At 45.9% G+C, this 23,750-nt stretch overlaps 1 protein-coding gene across 3 annotated transcripts in view; it reads right to left on the bottom strand.

Annotated features, from left to right (window-relative positions):
- Window positions 1-23,750, bottom strand: part of ABLIM3 (actin binding LIM protein family member 3) — a 105,991-nt gene that overhangs the window by 55,684 nt on the left and 26,557 nt on the right. For all 3 annotated transcript variants that reach the window (XM_081091026.1, XM_081091027.1, XM_081091025.1), the window contains exon 3: window positions 6,650-6,787. In XM_081091026.1, coding sequence (XP_080947152.1) covers window positions 6,650-6,787 — 138 coding nt within the window. The remainder of the gene's footprint in view (window positions 1-6,649; window positions 6,788-23,750) is intronic.

Below are 23,750 nucleotides of genomic sequence, written 5' to 3'. Positions count from 1 at the left end.
GCTAGGTGTTTTAGGTATTGGGACCATGCACTCGAATCCCAAACTGGACTCAATTTACGATGGCAGTGGGATGGATGATTTGAAGATTATAATCTGTCCTCATCATAGCCAAAAAGGGTGCATCTGTTCCCGGGCATGAATGGTAAACACAATCCCCACACTGTGAAGAGCAATAATGCGTGCAGAGCGAAGATCGTATTGAACATAAATCATGGTGACAGGCCATCGGCTGGTGTAGGTAGAACATTCTGTGAGTGGGGAGGACAAGGGAACACTACCAGTGCGGGAAGGATCAGGGGAGGCTTCTTGGAGGAGGCAGCACGTAAGTTGAACTTTGAAGAACAGAATAAGCTAAAGCATAGAGCAGCGGTTCTCAACCTGTGGGTCTTGACCCCTTTGGCGGTCAAACGACCCTTTCACAGGGGTCGCCTAAGACCATCCTGCATATCAGATATTTACATTATAATTCATAACAGTAGCAACATTACAGTTATGAAGTAGCAATGAAAATAATTTTATGATTGGGTCACAACATGAGGAACTGTATTTAAAGGGCCAGAAGGTTGAGAACCACTGGCATAGAGGTAGGAAGTTGCAAGTGATATTTGTGTGGAGATAGGGCTGGGGAAGGAGTGGTGTTTTCAGGGATTGGAGGGTCGTACTACATGGAAATATTGTAGTACTACCTCCTCCAGTTGGAGGAGGGCCCAGGTCTAGCTTTGTGCTATACTAAGAAGCTAGGAATGGTTTTTCCATTAGTTTTTAAAAACTTAAAGCAGTTTTTTTTTCAAAAAACATAGACATATACAAAAGTAGAGAGAAGATGTTAATGATTCTCCATTACTCAGTTGTAAAAATGATCAATTATCTTGGTAGCTTTTGAATAGAGAGGCAACATGATTTTATGAGGCATTTCATCAGGTCTTTTGGGATATCCTTGTGGACAACATGAAGATGTATACAACAGAGAATAGAAGAGCAGGTGGATATAATCATAGGTGTCTGAACAACTGAATCACATGTGACTGTCTTCCCTGAAAGGACTTAGGAAGGTGGGAAATGAGATTTCCTCAAGAGTGGAGTTATGAAATCAACTCAATAATGGCCAGAGCAGAAAGAGGCAAAGTTTCTTCCAAGAGATCGAATGGCTCTCAGGGCCGCCAGAACTGCTGAGTGTATTGATCCAGCTAAAGCAAGGATGGGCCCTGGCTGGTTTGGCTCAGTGGATAGAGCATCGGCCTGTGGACTGAAGAGTCCCAGGTTCCATTCTGGTCAAGGGCACATGCCTAGGTTGTAAGCTCAGTCCCCAGTGAGGGGCATGCGGGGAGGTGGGGAGGGGTATCCAACCAGTGATTCTCTCTTATCATTAATGTTTCTGTCTCTCTTTCCCTCTCCCTTCCTCTCTGCGATCAATAAAAATATATTTAAAAAATAATAAAGCAAGAATGGGACATCCAGGAAGGGGCTGGTCAGCAATCAGAGGCCTCTGGAGAGTCCATTCAAACCCTCAGACCAGCTCCCTTCTTCTGAGTGCATTCACCAAGCAGCTGTCTGATCGTTTGACTTTCTACATAGACTGCCTTTGGGAGAGAAGTGGCTGGTTAGAATATCGTGCACTAGAACAATGGGGAGTTACAGCTCTTGTTTACGTTAATGAACAGGCACTCTGGTTTTCTACATTGGTTTCCTGAGGATTTTATTCGCATGAGTCAACTTTCTCAAGTGTGGCCAATAGTGGGGAAACCAATGAGACAGAGTTTCCAAGCCTGTAAGTGTGAGGACCTGGCTTGGACAGGGTGACATCACCTCAGCAAATACCACCCCATCTTGAATAAGGAAAGTTGTTCTGCAAAAGCAGCCAGGTTAAAATAGGAGCGAGTTCCGGGTGGATGCCAGAAATATTTCGCAAGTGTTTGTTCACCTTGCAGGCCAGAGGCAGGCTTGCAGGGCCAGGGTGAGTGAGGAGGGCAGCCCAGATGTCACAGCACCAGGGGGTCAGCGCAGCACAGCAGGAGGCATAGTGGTCTGGGAGACAGGCCCCCTGGGCTTTGGTCTTGCCCTGCCACTAACTCTCTGGGTGACAATGAACTTGGCCCTCTCTTGTCTGGGGCCTCAGTTTATTTATATGTAAAATGACCTGAGCTCTTCTTTTGACTACCATCCTGTGAGTCCAGGGAGAAGGAGAGCTTCCTTCAGGGCTCACGATGAGCCTAAACTTTTAAAACTCGGTGTGAGGTAGAGCTGGAGGCCCTGGAGCCCACTCCTGTGGAGAAGCAGGGTGAGTGGGTGGAAATGGTGGTAGAGGTGAGAGGTGGGGAAGGGTTCTTTTTCCATCAGGCTTCATGAAAATTCATCACATCAAACAATGCCGGGCCTGGAGGGCAGGCAAGGCCAGGGTACAGGCTGTTCTGAGGTGTGCAGGTGGCGGATCAATTGACTTCATGGCTGTGGAATTAGTTAGGTCATGGCTTACGACCTCATTGGAAACAGCTCCTGTTTTTTCCCTTCTTTTTTCTTTTGTTTCCCCTGACAACTCCACCCCCAGAGTCACCTCTCCCAGTGGAGAAAACCAGGAGGCCACAAGAAAACTTAGAACAATCAGTTCCTTCTTTTCCCCCAAGGAGCTGCAGGAGGAAGTTCTTGGTAGAAAGGATGCTAAGGCTGATAAGAATCTCAGGGGCTTCTGGAAGTACAGTGGGGAGCATGGGTATGGAAGGCGATCTGGCCCATGACAGGTGTCTCTGGGGCTGAGCAGAGCCCTACATTCCAATAATAGGAAAGGCTTCACAGAGGGTCTGCAGTGCAGAACTGATGTGGAATCAGCATACCCAGGAAAGTCATTATTATTCCGGGAATCAAAAATATAAAATCTTGCCCTGGCCCATTTGGCTCAGTGGATAGAGTCCCAGGTTCGATTCCAATCAGGGCACATGCCTGGGTTGTGGGCTGATCCCCAGTGTGGAGGCAGCCAATCAATGATTCTCTTTCATCCCTCTCTCCCTCTCCCTTCCTTTCTGAAATCAATAAAAATATATTAATACACACACACACACACACACACACACACACACACACACACACACACTGAGTGGCCAGATTATTATGACCACCCCATCAGTACAATGAAGTGAATTAGTTATGGAAATAATAATAATAATAATAATAATAATAATAATAATAAAACCTTGAGAGTATTTGCTTAGGAAGTTTCCAATATTCAGTATTTTTGGACGTGTCAATGAAGTACTGATGGGGTGGTCATAATAATCTGGCCACTCAGTGTGTGTGTGTGTGTGTGTGTGTGTATCTATACTAATAAAAGGGTAATATGCCAATTAGACCTGGAGACCTTCTGGGAGACCTTCCGGAAGTCCCTCTGGACAAAGCCATGGTGGCGGGGTCAAGGCAGAGGTGGTTAGGGCAATCAGGCCAGGAGGGGAGGGAAGTTAGGGGTGATCAGGCCAGTGGCGGGGGGCAGTTGGGGGTGAGCAGGCCGGCAGTGGGGGGCAGTTGGTGGCGAGCAGGCCAGTAGTGGGGGGCAGTTGGAGGTGAACAGGCTGGCGGGAGGGGCAGTTGGGGGCGAGCAGGCTGGCAGGGGGGGCAGTTGGGGGTGAAGCTAGCAGGGGGGGCAGTTGGGGGCAAGAAGGCCAGCTGGGAGGTCAGTTGGGGGTGAGCAGGCTGGCAGGCAGAGTGGTTAGGGGCGATCAGGCAGGCAGGCAGGTGAACAGTTAGGAGCCAGTGGTCCCAGATTGCGAGACATCCCCCGAGGGGTCCCAGATTGGAGATGGTGCAGGCCGGGCTACACACCGCCCCCCCCCCCCCCCGCCCCCACTCAATGCACGAATTTTGTGCACCAGGATATATATATATATATATATATATGTATATATATATATATATATATCGTAATTTTAAAGAGAAACAGCTCAAATGCCTTGACAATGGACAGAATATGAAAAGTTAGAAGTGCTTTGAGAAAATCAAGAATGAATGCTCACTGTGAATACAGAGCCTAGAAGGAGGACTTGCACACCGCCGGGGCACGTTTCAGTGGGAAATGTACTGTTTTGCGGGTCACTGCCCATGTTCCTATTCTACCACTCAGATGTGACTTTGAAAAAGCTACCTCCCCTCTCTGGAGCTCAGTTGATTCATTTGTCAAATGAGGTGATTAGATGGTAACTGAGGACACATCCAGATCTGAGAGTCCAGGATTCTGGCATATAATTCTGTTGATTTTCAACTTTTCAAACAAGACTAAGTTTTATGAAATTTCAAAACCAAAGCATTAGAATGGCCCCTGAGGGTGATCTAGCTCATTACTTAAAATATTTAAATTATGAAATACATTATGCATGCAGAAAATGTATAAAATATGTATGTATCATTTAAAGAAGAAAAATAAAATTCACTCCTAGGCATCTGCTGCCAAGTTTACGAAACAGAGCATTACCAGCACCTTGGGAGCCTATTGGCCTCTCCCTAAAGCATCCCTTTCCCACATTATCCCAAATTGTATGTTTGTTGTTCCTTTGCTTTTCTTTGTAGTTTTACCACCTGTGATGTATCCACAAACAATATAGGGTGGATTATGGATAGACATTTGATACAAGTTTTATTCTTTTCTACCCAGTGCCCAAGTGGGTACAGGTGTGTCTCAGTACCGTCTCCTCCACAGTCAGTTCATTTCTCACTCATCTATACCTTGAGAGTAAGACCTTTGGAAGGGGAAATCTCAGGCCTCCTATTAGAGTCCTACTTGGGCCAGGCTCCAGGCTTCGCCTCCTGCTCTCCATGATCCACATAGCCATCAAGGTAAAAGCTCAAGGTCTTCCAGGTTTAGCATGAACCATCAGGATTAAATCTGGCACTGGCAGTCACAGCAGGATTTCTGCTTTTATTTTTGCTTTTCACCTCTTCCTTTCATGTCAGCCCAGTAGTGTGTATTAAAAGAGTTGTAGAAGAAGTTCATAGAGATTTTAGATTTTTCAAATTAGGTTATTTAGTATAATTAATCCCTGGAAACAAAATCCTCTCATTTCATCTCTAACTAAGCAAGTTGACATTGAAAATAATACTCTTTTCTTCCTCCTTAAAGTCCTAAAGATTCTACCACCTCCCTGTGATAGATGTCAAAATGGCCAAATTCTTCCCTTCTCTGCATCCACACCCTAGAAATCTGATCGCAGATCCACCCAGAAAAGGCAACATTTATTTCTTAGTGATCTTTTTTTTTTTTTTTTGCAGATTTACTTATTTATGTATTATTATTTTTCCTACTAGTTAACAAAATTATACAGGTTTCAGGTGCACAATTCTACAACACATCATCTGTACATTGTATTGTGTGTTCACCACCCAAGTCAATTCTCCGTTCATTACCATTTACGCCTCTCCCTTATCCACCTCCCTTTTCCCCTCCCCCCAGTATTTCTCCATAAGCTTGAATCTGGGTTGGCCATTTGACTTGCTTTTAGCCAATGGGACATTAAAAAGTGTGACAGAAGCTGAGGCTTGAAAAGGTCTTGCTGATTGCACTTGAATTCTGAGACCACCATGCAAATGAGTCCAAGCCACGCAGATGAGGAGCCATATGGAGCCACTCAGGTCAACAGCCTGCCAAACACAGCCAGCTGACCCACCACGTCATCATGATGAGGCAGGTAGAGATAAGCAGAGCCAGCTCAGACTGGAAGAGCTGCCCAGTTAACCCAGAGAATCATGAGCTAAAAGATTGTTTTAAACAATTGAATTTTGGCATAAATAAAAGACAACAGATACATTCTCTTAAGACTATAATTGCAGAGTCATAGCTCAAACCTCCTTATAACAATTCTGTTATCTTTGTCCTACCTCAGTTTCTGGTGATATAAAAATGGTCACTCACAAAGGTACTCTTGCAGGTCAACTTGCATTAAAGGGGTTTTCAAATTCCCAATATAAAATTTAAATCACATCAATTAAAATATATCCCATTTATGCTTCCATAAACAAATTGGGGAATATTTAATGTGTTTGCTCAGTGCTGAATTCAGTTAGATCCCAAGGAAAGAAATCCAGGATTTTCCTCAGTGGCAGGGGAAGTCAACCTCAGATACATGAGGCTGAGGTTGGAAGCAGTTACCAAAATGAAAAGATCTGGAGGTTTTAATTGGCCGTAAATTCAATATACATCAATGGTGTGGAGTGGCTCCTCAGGAAGTATCAGTCACATTAATGCAGTTCTTCACACTGTCATAGAATAAATGTTCACCTCAGAGCCATGTTGAATTTTAGCCAGGACAGCTTGCTTTTTCATTCACTCTCAAATGGATTTTAGGCACAGGGCAGGACTTTTTTAAGAGGTGTAAGGTAAGCATGCAGAATTGCCTTTTTCCTTCTGTGTCAGCACTATCATGCTGGGGTCACCAGGCTCCTTCTCTCGCCCCCATATCCCAACACTTCCCACCCCCTTCCCTTTCTCTTCTCTCCATTTCGCTTAAGAGAGAATTATTATAACAGGCTCGAGGGAAGTCTCTTTAGGCCTGTCTCTCTCTCTCTCTCTCTCTCTCATCTGTTTGTTTTGCCTGCCTCTGTGGCATGCCCCTGTCCCTGGGATGGGAGCACAGCCAGGAATCTGAGAAGGAAGCTGGGAAATTGGGCCTCTTACCTTGACAGGTGAAGCATCTGATGTGGAAGTGGTTATTGTGGACTCGAACCACCTCCCCTTTGCAGGTGTCTCCACATCGGTAGCACTGGATGGCATTGGAGCTGCCCCGGGGATTGTAAGGATTCTGCTGATAAGGAACTGTGGGAAGAAACAAAGTGATCACCGTCCATAAGGCTCTCATTCTTTACAAAGTCTGCCATAAGACATCATTATAATCTTGGAAGAAAAGGCAGAAAGGGTGCATATGCTGAGCAAAGTACCTTCAATACATCATCAGGCTGAATATGCCAGTCTCAGGCATCATTAGAAGGGAAGTGGCATTAAGATGGGAGTCCATAAATCTCCTTAGGCAAGCAGAGACTATATATGAGTGAGCATAAACTTTTCTTGCAATGACAGAGGCCAAATTCACAAATGAAAAAAAATAAAAGAGGAAGTAGAGTATTTTAAGGTAAATAATCCAGAAATACCATTTTTTGGGGGTGATCTCTGGATCAAAGCCAGGACCCAAACTTCTCAAAGGGAATTTAGGTCTTGCAGTTGACTCAAGGGTCACAAAGAAAAGGGTGGCTGACAACAGGCCTTTTTGTTAAGCAGGTTACATCCCCTCTTGTACCTCGGTTTTCACATCTAGAAAATGGGTGTGGTCAATGGTAGCACAGACTTTCTATAAAAGAGGCACAAAGGGAGGCAGTCTAGTTGGAAGGAGGTTGACAAGGGGACTCATCTTAAAGATGCCTTTGAACAGCACTTTCCATAACATTGAGAAAATGTCAAAAGTGCATAACTGAGAAAAAAGAGGTGGTGGAGATTTGAAGGGGCTGAAGTCACTGGGGGTTGGAGCTCAGTGGGCAGCACTTAACGGTGTTCAAGAGCTCTACTAGCCTATCGAGTCTGTTGTTCTCTTGCTTTGGCCTTCTCATGGTGCTTTTCTAAATCTCCCTTCCCTGAGGTAGACTTTGCTCGACCATTCTAAAATCTGGTCTCCTGGGATTTAATCACAGTAGGCACCTGCCTAGAACTCAGAGTATCAGGGTTGGGAGGGATATTAGCAGCTGTCTGTTCCAACCTCATTATGTGTAAACTGTTGGAATAACTGTGCTAGTGAGGAACCGAGTTTTCTCTCCTGTAGGAAGACCCCAGTGGCACCATTACTTCATTCTCACGCAAAGTGGAAAAGTCCAAAAACTTCTGCTCATTCTCTATTCGGGGAAGACTCACTCTTGTCCTGGCTATAAAAGATGATCTGATTGAAGGGGAATTGGTGTCTCTTTAAAATTAATTAATAGAAAAGCAAAGGCTCTCTATTCAAAGGTCTCTATAGTCAGGGAGTCAGCCCCCATCACTGGCATTTTGGTAGAGACTCAAAGGCAGGCAGAGAAGTGGGAAAGCTTTCTGGTGGGAAAAGGGAAAGATCCAGGTTTTCCCTGACTGGTGGCTGTGGGCCTGGGGAAGTTCTAGGAGGCCAAGTAGAAGTAGGGTGTCCTATGGGCCTGGTTAGGGGTGCACATTTGACTCTCTCTAGTTGGTCCTAAGTTGGAAGCAGGGACAAAAATTAGGGGTGAGATCTGGGTGCTTCACTGATGTTTTTTACATTCAATATTATATTAGTTTTAGATGTACAGAATACTGGTTAGACATTTATATAATTTACTAGGGGCCCAGTGCACGAAATTCGTGCACTGTGTGTGTGTGTGTGTGTGTGTGTGGGGGGGGGGGTGGAGTGTCCCTCAGCCCAGCCTGCCCCCTCTCACATACTGGGAGCCCTCAAGCGTTGACCCCCATCACCCTCCAATTGCAGGATCGGCCCCTTGCCCAGGCCTGATGCCTCTGACAGAGGTGTCAGGCCTGGGCAGGGGACCCTCATTTCCCCCCATCACTGGTTCTGCCCCCAGCCCAGGCCTGATGCCTCTGGCCCAGGCATCAGGCCTGGGCAGGGGACCCCCAGACCCCTCCGATTGCTGGCTCTGCCCCTTGCCCAGGCCTGATGCCTCAGCCAGAGGTGTAGATCCCCATCACCCTCTGATCACCTGATCGGCCCCTTGCCCAGGCCTGACGCCTCCGCCAGAGGTGTCAGGCTTGGACAGGGGACCCCCATCTCCCCCCGATCACTGGCTCTGGCCCCCGCTCAGGCCTGAGGCCTCTGGCCCAGGAATCATGCCTGGGCAGGGGACCCCCATCTCCCTCTGATCGCTTGCTCCACCCCCCGCCCAAGCCTGACGCCTCTGACCCAGGCTTCAGGCCTGGGCAAGGGGACCATCATATCCCCCCAATCCCTGGCTCAGCCCCCCGCCCAGGCCTGATGCCTCGGCCAGAGGAGTTGACCCTCATCACCCTCCGATCACCAATCACCGGATCGGCCCCTTGACCAGGCCTGAAGCCTCCGGCAGAGGTGTCAGGCCTGGGCAGGGGACCCCCAGCTCCCCGCGGTTGCAGTCTCCGCCCCTGCCCAGGCCTAACGCCTCTGGCCTAGGCGTCTGGCCCGGGCAGCGGGGACCTGCAGTGGCAGCGGGGGGCGCCGCGATCGTGGGCTTCGCTTTAGGCCCAGGCAAGGGACCCCTAGCTCCCGGGACTGCCAGCTTCGACCGTGTCCAGCTCCCATCGCTGGCTCCACCCCTACTTCCTGCTATCACTGGCCAGGGCGGCAAAGGCGCCTGATTCTCCGATCATGGCTGGGGGGCAGGGCAAAGGCGACCCCAGGGCCACCTTTGCCCTGCCCCCCAGCTCTTAGCTCCCCCCAGGGTTTCCGATCACTGTCAGTGGCAGGGGGCTTCTTCCTGCTTTCCCTTTCACCTCCCTGCATTGTGCCTACATATGCAAATTAGCCGCCATCTTGTTGGCAGTTAACTGCCAATCTTAGTTGGCAGTTAATTTGCATATAGCCCTGATTAGCCAATGAAAAGGGTATCGTCGTACGCCAATTACCATTTTTCTCTTTTATTAGTGTAGATGACATTTATATTTAACCCTGATCATTCTAATACCCACCTGGCAATACATAGTTTACGACAGTATTGACTATATTCCTTATGCTGTACTTTACATCCCCGTGACCATTTTGTAGTTACCAAATTTGTACTTCTCAGTCCCCCTTGGTGTCTATCATTTAGACACGTTGACTTACTGGCTAACCTCTGAATAAGCATATTATAAGTTACTCTGATTCACAGGAACCTTGAACTGCCAAGGAACTTAGAAACCACCCAGTTCAGGGGCTCTGTACCTAGTGTGGTAGTTGTTACGTCTGTTCACTGAAATTTGAATCTGTTATTCTAGGCACATGAAGGATTGCACATGGTGACTTGCTTGGCAGTGAAATGGTAGTTGCCTGCCACTTCTAATTAAAAGTGATCTGCCATGTTGCCTTCTCCATAGCCCAGCATCCAATGATACCCCAGTTGGTGTGTGGGGACATGTCAGTTTAGATCCCTGATTGAGCTGTCTAAACCATGATCATCAACTACCACGAGCAAGGAAAATTTTTGTGGTTATAGCCTCTAAGGTTTTTTGTTGCTGCAGCATATCCTGACTGATACACCCGGGGTTTAATACTTCTTGCTAATTAAATATAAAATCTGGTGTTATGTGCATTTTCCTATAGCTTTCTTCAGATTTTCAAAGATCATCTCCGTAACCCACCCTCCTCTTTTTAAAGACATAGAACAGGAAAGCAGGACTTTTGATTATCTTCTACTTAAAGGGATCCCGAATCATACCTGTTCTGTAGGGCAAAGAGCTACTTCCTTAGCCATGACGCTGCTTCTGACAACTTTGCTATCTGAGGTGAGAGAATAATACCCTCACAGTCTTTCTTTCATGGAATCCAAGCCCCTTAGCCCACTCTTTTTCCTGTTTTTAATTTAAGACACAAATTAAATGAGTTAGCTAGTTAACCAAATCACAAATTAACTCATTAAATGGATCAATACAATAAAGCATTTCAAAAAGTGCATCATGACCATCATATTCTCCCCACAGCTCAGTGCAATTCTTCCTTCCTCCCCAGAGTGTCCATAAACATTCTCTTTAGTCCTCTCTCCTTTTCTTCTCTTCCTGTTCCATATCCTTGGAAAATATTTCATTCTCCCCTCTGCCCCGAGTTTGTGAAAAAAATATGACCTTATTTATATGAGTAGTGTGGTGATCTACTATTGCTGGGGGAAACAAAGGTATGAGTCTGAAAATAGCAACAAATAGTATAACCATCCCCAATGATCAGAGCTCTAGAAATAACCAAAAGTCCCTCCAGAATCACTGCACAAATTTTCATCTACCTCTTCTAGCTTAACCTATCTTATTTCTCAAGAACCAACTTACAAGATCAATTAGATTTTTCCTAATTTGATTTTCTGGGGAAATGAATTTGTGATCATGGTCTTCAGTAATAATCCAGTCTTTGAACCAGTCAGATAAAAAGGCAAAAAATCAGGGTGAGGGAATGGGTTGGGAAAATGGGCTTTCTGGGGCCATTTACTGATGGTGCCTCCCGCCTTGACTTTGTTGCTTCTCTCAGGATGAGGGTACCGCTTTGGTGATGCTGACTGTGGCTGGAAATTCACAAATGTCTGAATTTTGTACAAAGTCCCATGAACAGCGATGCATGCATCGCTGGTGTGAGTTCTTCCAGATTGCTGGTGTAAGCTGTGATTATAAAAGGGCAGCGGTGTAGCCAGATTTGAGCTTTAAGATGTGTGAAGACCTTTCCTTATCCAGACAGTGCCGCTAGAACTCTGGTCCACATCTGATCCTGGAAGCCACCCCATTTCCAATAAGATTTTCTATCCTCGGCTAATTAAATTAGCAACCTAATCTTATTCTGTGTGTGTGGAGGTATGATCTTTCTTCCCACAGATCTATAACCCCCTATCCTGAAACACTAACATTTTATTGTTGATTTTCTGCTGGTTATTATTTCTACTGATTTAAAAAAAAAATCTCAGTACTAAGTGATTCATCTCAGAAAGTCACATGATTTATAACATTTGTCTTATGGCAAATGTCTTTTGAATTCTAAATTGATACACATGAATTTTTGAACTGCTTCATGTGTTAGGAACTATCCTTAAGAGCAAGGTTTGAGAGCAGCCACGGCCTCAAAGGACATTAGCTCTTCTTACCTGTGAAATAATCTACAAAGTTAAAAAGTTTAGACACATAAATCATGTGATGCTTCTGACATGTGTGCAGGGAATCTCTGGCTTCTGTTTAATGTTATTTGGCCAATAAAGGGCACGTGAGAGAGACATTCCCAGTGACTAGTCCTTAAGCAGTGCTGGCCAATAGTACTTCCTGAGTTATGGAAATGAAATTTTTATATCTGTGTTGTCTAATAGAATAATCGCTAGCCCTATGTAGCCTGCAGTGTGACTGAGGTACTTAATTTTAAATTACATTAAATTTTAATTAATATAAACTTACATTTAAACAGCCACAGGTGGCTAGTGGATGCCATAATAGAAACTGAAGCCTCATAGCTTCACAAATGGTATACCAGGCATTGAGAGGTGGACAGTGCATGAAACCTGGTTGAATTCTATTTATATAAAAATACATGTGCAAATTAATTCAGGAATACCACCTCAGGCTTAAATCATGCTATTTGTTTTGTTTTATCCCTGAAGAGTTTTAAAGATGTATTTAAAAAATAATTTGCAGTAGGAACCAATTACACACACATTCACCCATCCTGAATTTGATCTGGAAACAAAAAATTCTGAGCAGTGAAATAAATACTGATTAAAAAAAAAAATCACAGGTTTCCAGGCACTGCAGGAGTGAACAATCTTAATCTTTCCAAGAATAGGAGCAAGAAAATCAGTTGGCGATGGCTGTCAGTATAATTTTTTAAGACAGAAAACTAGCTAGTCAATGCCTACGAGGTAAAGAATTCAGGGTCTGGAACACTACGTCCTCTCTATACACATGCCAAGTCTTTAGCGTTCTAAAAGCAAATACAGTTTAATTCCATAATTAAATTTGCGAGTACAGCTTTTGCCAAATGTTACAAAGATGATTTAAAGTTGTTGGAGCACAACAGCGTGGAAGGGGAGGGCGATGGCCTCCCGGTGAGGCAGAAGGAGCCTGAGTTGAACAGTGCAGCATCCAGTTCCCTCACCTGGCTGTTCCTCCTTCACCCTGGTCTTCATCTCCTGTGTTTCTCTCTCATAGACAGCGCTGGGGAAACCTGGGTTCTAATTCCCTCTCTGCTGATACCTGGCTTTATAATTGTGGGCAAATAATCTAACTTCTCCTGGCCTCCATTCCCTCTTTAGTCACTGAGGAGCTAGGGCACAATGATTTATAAAATTCCCTCCAGTTAAAAAAGTGGAACCAGAAGCATGAATACATGGAACAGACTGGCTAGTGCCCAAGGGGAGGGGGTGGGGGTGACTGGATAAAGAAGGTAAAGGAAATAGCTAAAGAACATATATGCGTAACCTATGGACACGGACAATAATTTGGTAAAAGCCAAGGAAGTGGGAAGTGGGGAAGGTTGGAGCTGGGCAAATGGGGGAGGGAGAGAGAGGGGACTCCTACAATAATGTCAACATTAAAATAAATAAAAATAGGGGAAAAGAAGAGATAAACCACTTACATATTTATATGCATAACCCATGGACATGAGTAATAGGGTAGTGAAGACCTGGGTGGGGAGGTAGGGGCTGGGTGGGGGGGGGGGGAAGGGGAGGAAATGGGAGATATCTGTAATACTATCAACAATCAAAATATATTAAAAATAAAATAAAAACAGGTAAGTAAAGATAACATCACCCATTTATAAATTCATACTCAACACATCCCTAGTATTTCCTGATCCGCATAAGGTATTTGCTAATCTTACCTGAATTTTACTAGTGTTTTTAATAATAAATACCTATGTACAAACAAAAAAAAATTGATTCTGGCTCTGTGAGTCCTTTTCTGTGCTTCTTTCTCTCCCTCCACACTCTCTTCTCACCACTAACTGGTCTCACTTTTAAACTGTGTTGTATGTTATCAGATTTATTAGTCACTTTTAAAAGCAGATAATGGCATGCTGCCTCTCTCATAAAAACATGACCTACGTTACCTTCTCTTTACTGATGCGATGCCTGCACAATACTTTTCCTCCCCTGAGGGTCACTTGACCTTGTAGATACAAGTGTTCCCACATTCTAATAGAGTCATCTTTAAAATAGTCTTTAAAAGGCGGAAGCACCTACGTTGTGCTGGGGTATAATTAAAAGAGCGACAAAACTGACTTGGAGACAGTGGAACAACTGTGAATAATTGGCTGGAAGTGTAATAAAAACTGTGGGGCTTCGGGTTGAACCGTGAAACATCAAGCAGAGAATGAACCGACTCAGCAATGAGCTCGCAGCCCCCCGGGGCCCAGGAAAACAGGCGGGTGCTGCAGCTGTCACGTAGGCTTCCCGACCACTTCATTTGAGCCCAGGCACCCTGGGGGTGTCCACAGGGATGCGACAAACACAGGGGAGGAGGAGACCCCAGTGTGGATCCAGGCACCTCACAGGTACAAAGCTGTCTGCCTGAAGGTTAGGGGCGGGTCTGCATATAAGAGTAGGTGGTAGTTACCAACAGGGACCTTGTGTCTGATTTTGGGGTTGAATCATGGCCATGACACTGGTCCTGTTCGCTGGGATAAGACCACAGAGATGTGGGACCCTGCACTGAAGGGGGCTGGAGCGCAGGCACAGAGATTGATGGTGTGGATGCTGGAGTCAGGAGCGCTGGGTTTGTGTTCCCCTCCTGCCCCTTGCTGGTCACGTGACCTTGAGCAAGTTAAGTGTGTGGCACCCATCTCGGTTTGCTCACGTCTAGAGTGGGAATAACTCAGGTCATTTGTGAGTATTAAATTACTTAGATTACATAAAAGTGCTTAGTACACTGCTTGGCACATAACTTGGGCTTAAACATTAGCAATAATTAAGTGAAAGGATCTCTGAAGCTGTGCATGCCTACTTGTAATCCAGTATGTATAGGAATTCTTTCTAAATGACCCCCATCACTTGCCACTGAGCTTGGCTCGAACGTTGTCAAGTCCAGTTTTGAAGCAGTCCAACCTGGGCAAAGCTTTTCTGGTTTTCCCTCCTTGGTGATTGTCAAGGAAAAAACAACGCTGGGCTGCAGCCCATTCGCCACCTTAAGTAACCTCTGCTTTCTTCCCCATCTCTGAGTGCTTTCTGTTTATGGGTTTCTGTAGGCCACAGAGGTGGGTGGCTGACATGCTTCTGATGTATCCTGCAGAGGAATGTGTGAATTGGGTGTTTCCTGTTGTGGGAAGGAGAGGCTATGATTTATGTTATCCTGGGGTGGTGTATTTTGGGCACATCTGCTGTTTCCAGGAGGACATGTTCGAGTGTTTGTTGTGTGTGCTTACTTATACTAAGTGAGCAATCTGTTTTCCGAAAACTCCGATAGGGAGACTGCGAGAGCTGCTTTTGGTAACCCCCAAGGGTCATGCACGTGTCATCTTGTGTCATTACATCTATGTTCATCCAGTGAATACCTGGAAACCAAACTTTCAGAGCAGCAAGGGACTGGGAGGTTATCTACACACTAGATTGTGATCAACATGAGGGCAGGAACCATTTCTGTCATGTTTGCTACTGTACCCTTAGTACCAGGATAGAATAAGTGTTCAATACATAACAGAATACATAACAGAATGAATAAAATGAGTCCAGTGGTTTCACTTCACCAATGAGAAAGCCGAGGCCCAGAAGGGAGAAGGGATTCATCTGAGCTCACACAGCAATTTCTGCCTCCATCAGTGCAGGGGAGTGCCCTTTCTGGGACAACAGGATGAAAGACAAGGCAAACCTAGAGGGTGAGCTGGGCTGGTACAGAGCCCCAGGGTCATGGAAAGGTGGGGAGAGACTCCATAAAAGACCACATCCCCAGAGGCCTGGAGTCATGCTGAGGTTTAGCAACAGAATAGCTGGGGGAGTCCGTGTTTCAGGATTCAGAAGCATGGCAGAGTTTAAGGAGCAGTGCATGAAGAAATGGGAGGGGTAAATGCATAAGGAAAGGTCTGGCAGGATAAGACAGTCCTTAGTGTGTGGTTACTCTGTCAGGAACTGTGCTAAGCAATTTACATATGTCATCTCATTGAATTTTCATAACTCACGAGGGGATATTGTTATTATCATCCTCTTGTTACAGATGAGGAAAGGAAGGCCCGGCAAGCTGCGGTCACTTGTCCAAGGTCACAGTTAGTCAGTGGCAGAGGTGGGGTCTGATCCCAGGCAGTCTGACTCTGAACCTGTGTTCTCCCCACTAGGCTCTACTGCCTGCCACACACAATTGCCAACAGTGGTAGTTACCTCTGGGGAGGCAGTGGGCTTGGGGGAGGCTAAAAGGGCATCTAATTTTCCTGCCCACGGTCATTATCCATCCATTATCCAACTGATTACAAAGATGTGTATATATATTTCACAAAGACATAGGAGTAACAGTGGAGGGTACTAGCGTCCAGGCCAGGAAACAGCATCTATGGCAGATGACGAAGAAGCAGGGATGGCTGCCCCCAGGCCCCGCCTTGAGCAGCTTCCCTGGCTCCGGCAGGTACAGCCCGACAGGTGTGCGTGCCTGGGCCCTGGAGGGCAGGCTCTGCAGGTGCAGGCAGCTGCAGCAAAGCAGAGGTGGGAACACCCTGGGAATCCCCGGGTCCTTGCGCAGATGGTCCCGGCCTGGCCACAGTTTCCCGTGTCAGCAGGTCATTACACAGTCTGTCACCCCAGGACGATATTGTGAAACCTTTGCTGCAACAGAAACTCCTCCACAGCCTCTGTGCCAGGCTCATCAGCCTGTTCCACAGTCATGGCGTGTGGTTGGCAACATGGCTCACGCTGCCTTCTCCAGAAATGTGTTGTCAGGACATGTGTCAGAGCCACATGCTCTTGGCCAGGCCGGCTGCTCCTGCCTGACAGCCAGCTGCCACGCTACCGCTCTACAGGAAGGATCTGGGCCAGACCCAATGGGCCCCTCCATAGCGGTGTCACAGGCGAGGAAGCCCGAGGTGCCTCCTGTGACAGCAGTGACGTACCCTCACTTGTGTGGAGTCACCTGATAAAATGGGAACTGCATTTTGTCATTCCTTTTGCAAATTCAGAAAGCCGTCCAGATATAATGTCCCAGAGTTAACTTTTCACTTATTTCTATATTAATCTCCTGATTATAAAAAAAACCCCAACATCTCTATAGCTTATGTCTGATTGAATTTAAGATTAAACCAAAAAACCCAAACCTCATTTCTTTCTTATAAGTCAACTAGGTTTCTATTTCAAGACAAGCAGAAACAGTTTCAGCCAGTTCCCCCACCCGCACCCCGCCCCACCCCTCTGCTGCTCGCTGGGGTGGTGTTGGCACAGGGCCTCTTTCTAAGGACTCCAGAGATCCGAGTCTCATTTCTTCCCCGAGGCTCTCCTCCCCACCGCTGGGCCAAGGAATCATCCTGTTAGCTGGGGGAGAAGGAGCCCTTTCTGCCTCCTCTGTCTCTAGAATATTTAGCTTTGTAATAAATCCTTCCTGTTCTGAGGGCACAGATTTTTGAAACTCAAAAGCCAGGAAGCGACTCCTCTTGTCTCTGGCTTCTGCTGCCCATCCCGCCCCGAGGCCTCGCTGATTGAACAGAGGGAAGGCGGCAACGGGGTGGGCAAGGGAAATACCAGTTACCAATGAGCATTTCAAAAATATCATCTTGCCACGCTTGGTCAAGGGTTTTAAAAATATGATATACAGCGCTGTGCAAGAGCGGCTGAGGAATAGACAAGATTTGGTGGAGAAGGGGAAAATCCCCAGGGCATTCTCTTGTCACTCTCTGTCCCTCTCTGCCTTCCCCCAGCCCCCACTCAGGGACACCGAGGAGCTGTAAAAATAGCTCAACACAGCTAACGTGAATTGGGCAGTGACTACGTGCCAGGCCCTGTGCTAAGTGCTTCGTACCTATCTCCTCATTTAGTTCTTACAACAGCTCCACGGGGCAGAGACTACATGATCCCTACTGTAAAGATGGAGCAGCTGAGCCACAGAGAGGTTAGTTCATTTGCCTAAAGTCACATACGTGTAAGTGCCAGAGCTAGGGTTCAGACGGGCATCCGTGGGTCTGGGGGAGGCTCAGTTCTCTCTCCTCCCCCTCCCTCCTCGGGGGCCTTCCCAGGAGAGCCTCCTCCTGTCCGGTGTGGCTGAGGGGAAAGGGGGACCTGCCCAAGCACCCCCAGCAGGGAGACCAGGGCTGCCTGGCCCTGGAGCCCGGTGGCACCCTTCCCAGCATCTCTAGTGCTTATCTGAAAAATACTATTTGGGTTTCGTCTGGGGTCCTGGAAACCATGTTGGAAATAGAGGAACTCCAGGAAGCCAGTGATTGTCTTCGTGCTGTGAGTGACTCAGGCCCTTGGCCTCTGAGCCAGGGGTTTTAATACTTGTACAATGTTTGCTTCCTGAGGCCCTGGCAGGCCGTCAAGCCCTGATGTACTGTGGGAAATCCAAGATCATCAGCTGCCACTGGGCTCCCCTGGACTTACAGGTTTTCAGTAGCAGAGTGGAGGGCATAGAGCAGTGGTTCTCAACCTGTGGGTCGCGACCCCTTTGGCGGTCGAACGACCCTTTCACAGGGGTCGCCTAAGACCATCCTGCATATCAGATATTTACATTACGATTCATAACAGTAGCAACATTACAGTTATGAAGTAGCAACAAAAATAATTTTATGGTTGGGTCACAACAGGAGGAACTGTATTTAAAGGGCCAGAAGGTTGAGAACCACTGGCATAGAGCAAACACCTCATCTGGAGGTTTCCACTTTTTTTTTTTTAAAGCTATGAACCCTTTTTTGAAATGAAGACATAGCCTCTAGGTTATATTGATTCCAATGTAAACCCTGCATGGAATGCAAACACACGATGACCTGGTGCTCATCCAGGGAAATCCCCTCGACTGGGGCTGCTTCCATTGGATGTGGCTCCCAGACATGCTTTATTTGGGCAGCCTGGTGTTTGTTTTTAAACCCTTCCAGATCACCATGGTTCCTACCTCTTCCTTTGGCCTCGCCCCTGGCCGGCTTCCCTCCTGCACTGCCAGGTGCTTGCAGGCACTGGAGCTGAAGAGCAGCTGTGACTGCAGTGGGTAGGGCCTGGCATGTCACCTACTTGTGACTCCCTCGCTCCCCCAGATAGTGATCAAGGCACCTTCTGCCCCTTGTCATCCACATTCCTGCCTTTACAGATGCAGCCCCGAAGCTTGAGGCTCGGTGAGGGGAGGCACTTGCTCAGGGTCCCCATCATGCTGGCCACACCAGGACCAGCAGGAAAATACCTTCTTTTCAGATCAGGGATAGTGTGCCTAAGGACAGGCTAAAGTGAGGTGTAGGTCACACATGTCAGGGAATTCTCAAAGCCATCCTAAGCAGCCTCAGTTCTCAGAGGGCAGAGGTTTCCCGGAAGCGTCCTCTCTGGTGTCTGAAGTGCTTATCCCATTGCGCAAAGTTCTACAAGGGCTTTTGATGGCCTCTGCAGTCGTCCTCTCACCAGATGTTCCTACAGTGTGACTACCGCACACTAGAGGCCTCCCTCATAGAAATCTGCCCTGATAGCCAGGCCCAGGGCTGACGGGATAGCTTGCCATCATTCCACTGCATACCATCTTCTCCCTCCCTCTCTCCCTCCCTCCCTCTCTCCCTCCCTCCCTCCCTTCTTTTTTCCCTTCCTCCTCAGTCCTACTAAGATTTCTATTAATATCTGGTTTGTCTTCTCATCTTTTTACTCTCCCATTAACTTTTGGTGAGGTCTCAGGCCAGGCACTCCCCAGTTTGGGGTCACTGTGATCTCTCAGTTTCCTTTCCAATCCAACATTCTATGCATTTTGAACACAGTTGCAATACAAAATACTTTCAGGGACCAGGCAGGTAATGTCAGTGGAAAATCGACCCACAGGGACCAAGCTGGTAAGACTGGCCTACTTAAAGGAGAAGAAACTCCTGGGTCCCAGAGGATTATTGTCCTGCAAATACACGTCAGGGTCACAAAGAGAGCTGTGTGTGTGTGTGTGGGCTGGATTCTGCCCATGGGCCACCAGTTTGGGATTGCTGCATCCAGACAGATAGATGACCACAAAGTCACTTCCAATTACCATCTGCAAGAAGTCGCATGTTCACCACATGCCTGTAGGACCTGGAAGAACAGAATACTCCCAAAATGAGGCCGTGCAGAACCCCAGGCTAGAGAAGGGAGCACCCTATAAGCAGGGCACTCTCAAGGTCTCAGTGACATTACTCAGGGACAAGCAGAGGTTTTCAAACTTTTTTGGGGACCATGACTCACTAGAAGAAATCAATTTTGCCACATGACCTAGCACACAAATATGTGCAACAAAAGTTTCACAAACAACACTTATTCTAAGCACACGTGATATGTCCTGATAGTTTTCCTATTCCATTTCCTTGCAATACTTTATGCCATTTCTTTTTTCTTTTTAAAAAAAATATATTTTATTGATTTTTTACAGAGAGGAAGGGAGAGGGATAGAGAGTTAGAAACATCGATGAGAGAGAAACATTGATCAGCTGCCTCCTGCACACCTCCTACTAAGGATGTGCCTACAACCAAGGTACATGCCCTTGACCAGAATCAAACCTGGGACCCTTCAGTCTGCAGGCTGATGCTTCATCCACTGAGTCAAACCAGTTAGGCTTTATGCCATTTCGTAAAAAAAATGTTGTATACAACCCAATGTGTGTGTGTGTGTGTGTGTGTGTGTGTATCTCTATCTCTATCTATCTATCTATCTATCTATCTATCTATCTAATATGCAAAGTGTCCCCTCAGGAGTTTGACCGACCAGGAGTTCGATTGCTTGCTATGATATGCACTGACCACCAGGGGGAAGCATGGAATGAAGGAAGGCCCTAGCCATCAGCTGGGGAAGAAAGGCCGCTAGGGACCCTACCCATGCATGACTTTAGTGCACTGGACCTCTAGTAATATGTATAAGATCAGAGGTGAAAAGAATGATAAAGATTATTCTAGGTTTGCACTGTCCAATATGGTAGCCATTAGTTATATTTGGCTATTCAAATTAAAATGAATTAACATTAAATAAAATTTAAAATTCAGTTCCTCAGGCATATGAGCCACATTTCAAGTACTCAATGGGCACCTGTGGCTAGTGGCAGCTGTACTGGATAGCACAGAAATGGAACATTTTCATCACTGTAAAAAGTTCTATTAGGTATCCCTGATCTATAGTGTTGCCAATGAAAAAACCAAGGTCTGAGGCCTCTCAAAAGAGATGTATTTGAAATTGTGACTGTATGGGTTGGGGATGGATGGATGTAGCCTCAAAGATGTCTGCCAGTGGTCACAAGAGGAATAAAGGTAAATACGGGCCCTTTCAGATGTATCCTCACTACAGGATTCACAAGTCAAAGTCTACATCCTGCACTCCAGATGCAAGGTGGTGGATCAACCTTCACAGAAAAACAGAAGCAAATTTTAATTGCTCTACAGGGTAGTTATGGAGTAGTTTCTGTGGTCTGGAGAGAGAACAGGCTATGGAACCTGTTAGATCTGGGCTCAAATCCAGTCTCTTCCTCTCACAGGCTTTATAAGTTTGAGCAAGGTGCTGTGTCACCAAGCCTTACCTTCCTCATATGTAAAATGGTGTTAATAATATTTACCTTTCAGAACTTTTGAAAGGATCAGAAGTAATGTACATAAAGCACCTACCACATTGTCTGGTATGTTTCAAGTGTTGTGCCAAAGCTTGCTATAATAATGATAATGATAACAATAATAAAATAAAGCTAAATATTGTGGAGATATAAAGATAAACACTGCTCCTACTTCAAAGAAATTCCAGGATGGAGTAGGGGAGATTATTTTTTATTGTTTATCTAATGCTGAACCCAGTACCTGGTACTAGCAGGCAATCAATTCATACTTTCCAAAAAAATGAATGATGAATATATATATATATCCCTAAATGCTACAGTCTAAGGTAGAGTTTGGTAAAGGAATCAAAGAAGTCCAAACATGGAGTCCTAAGATTTTTATGAATTATTTCTGATTGGGTATGGGAATAGAGAGAAAGAAATAAAAATTGGGGAAGGCACCATGGAGAGATGGCATTTTAATATTTTTCAGTAGGCTGTTGATACATGATATGTGGGACGAAAAAGTCAAGAACATGATAAGTAACCAAGAAAAAGAATAAAAAGACTAAAAGATAATAGGAGGAAAGATGAAGAATACTTGCTTTTGAAATAAAAGATTTTATAAAAACAAAGGTCCTCCCCAAAAAATCAAAGGACAAAAGTTGCTTTTTCGTCTTTAGGAAACAAAGCATCATTCAGTTTCACATTTAATTTGTATAGTCTGGGGGAGTAGGGAAAAATGTTTACTCTCTTGTTTGGCCTATGTATAAAGCCCTGCAAACAGCTTTTTTTCATACATAAAATGTAGTGGACATCTGTTGTTTTGCTTGTTCAGCATCTGCTCTCTGCATCTTCTGGCAAAGGAACCTCTGTTTCCCCAGGGGAACCCATTCCATGGGGTTTAGGTGGGCTGACCCTATTCCTACACAGGACTGGAAAGTAGCCCAAGCCTAGCCAATCAGAGAACCCCAATCTTCTTTCCACGTGATTGGCAGACACATGACTTATCCTTCTCTGGGATTTTTCTACAGGAGCTCTTGTAGAAGCCATCTGGGTTGCTAAGCCAGAAGGAGGTAGTCTGGGGGCCTGCTGCCATCTTGTCCCCAACGGTGAGAGAGCCTACTAGAGATGGAAAGAATGAACAGGTCCCTGAATGCAACACTTTACTCTGTGGATCCAGATGGGCCTGAAGCCCAATTATACTAACCAATATTGTATAGTCCCTTTCTAAAATAATGAGTTAGTTTGAGTTGGGGTTTTGTTACTTGCAACCAAGTACTTATATCCTAATTAATCACAGTTTTCTATCTAAGTCACAATCTATAAATTAAATTAAACAAATATTCCTGGACCACTTCATGCTGGACCTCATGTATCTAAAATGACCCACAGCTTCTAGCTGAGGACACAATGATGGATGAGATGAACAGGTCCCTGCCTTCATGTGACTCACACTCCAGCTGTGGAAATGGTGGGAAAAGTGCTAGGAGAGAGGAAGAGGAGAATGGAAGGGGGCACTATTGTTTCTTTCCCAACAGACATTCATCTCCCCATCTGCTAACCTCTCTCTCCTGGGGGGGGGGACTCATTCTTGTTTATCCTTCCCTGAGCAGCCATATCTTTCAGGAAAGGTTGTGACCCCTCCCAGTCTTGGGGAGGGAATCTTGATTGGTGAAACTGATTCTGATAATCTCATTCTTTGACAACTGATTGACTTAAGCAAAGGCATGTGATATACCTCTGGCCAGTGAGACACAGGGGAGGTCAGGTGGAAATGAGAGGCTTTCTTAGCTCTTTTTGGCTTCTGGAGGTGGGTGTTCATCTGGGGCACTGGAATGCAGCCTTACTGCCCATGATGAACTCTGAGGGGAGCCACTTACACGGGAAAGAACCCAGTGCTTGCGAGTGATGCTGAGCCTCTGAATTAACCTGCCTTGGATCTGCCCCTCTTTGGACTTCCTATTCTGTAAACTGGATGTGCAGATGTTTAAGCCACTCTTAGTCACTTGTTGCTGCAGGCACTCTATGGAACCAAGGATGCTATGCTATGGGAGCATCCAACCAGTCAGGGAAAGTTTCTTACAGCCACTCTGGAGACGAACAAAGACACCCAGAGGTAGGTGAGAGCAATGGCTGATCAGCAGAAGTCAGTGGTGGAAGTGAAACAGGAATAAATTTCTCCATGGAGATGCTTTGTGCTGCATGAGTGTTCATCAAAGTCATCAGCTAACTACCTGTTTCAGAATCACCTGGGAGGAGGTGTGGATTGTCAAAGGGCAGGTTCCTGGGCCCTACCCCAGATCTACCGAATCAGACTTTAAATTTCAAACAAGCTCCTATGGAAGGTCTTTTCTTCACTGAAGGCTGGGAACCCTTGGTTTAGTGACCAGGAAACTCACACAGTCTTTGGCACTGAGATGAGAATTTTAGAAATCTTGGTATCTGATACTA

Source organism: Myotis nattereri (genome assembly GCF_964212035.1).
Source record: "Myotis nattereri genome assembly, chromosome: 5".
In the NCBI taxonomy this organism is placed as follows: Eukaryota; Metazoa; Chordata; class Mammalia; order Chiroptera; family Vespertilionidae; genus Myotis; species Myotis nattereri.
Note: the sequence above shows the minus strand (reverse complement) of the source record. Positions and strands in the feature narration are given on the sequence as shown.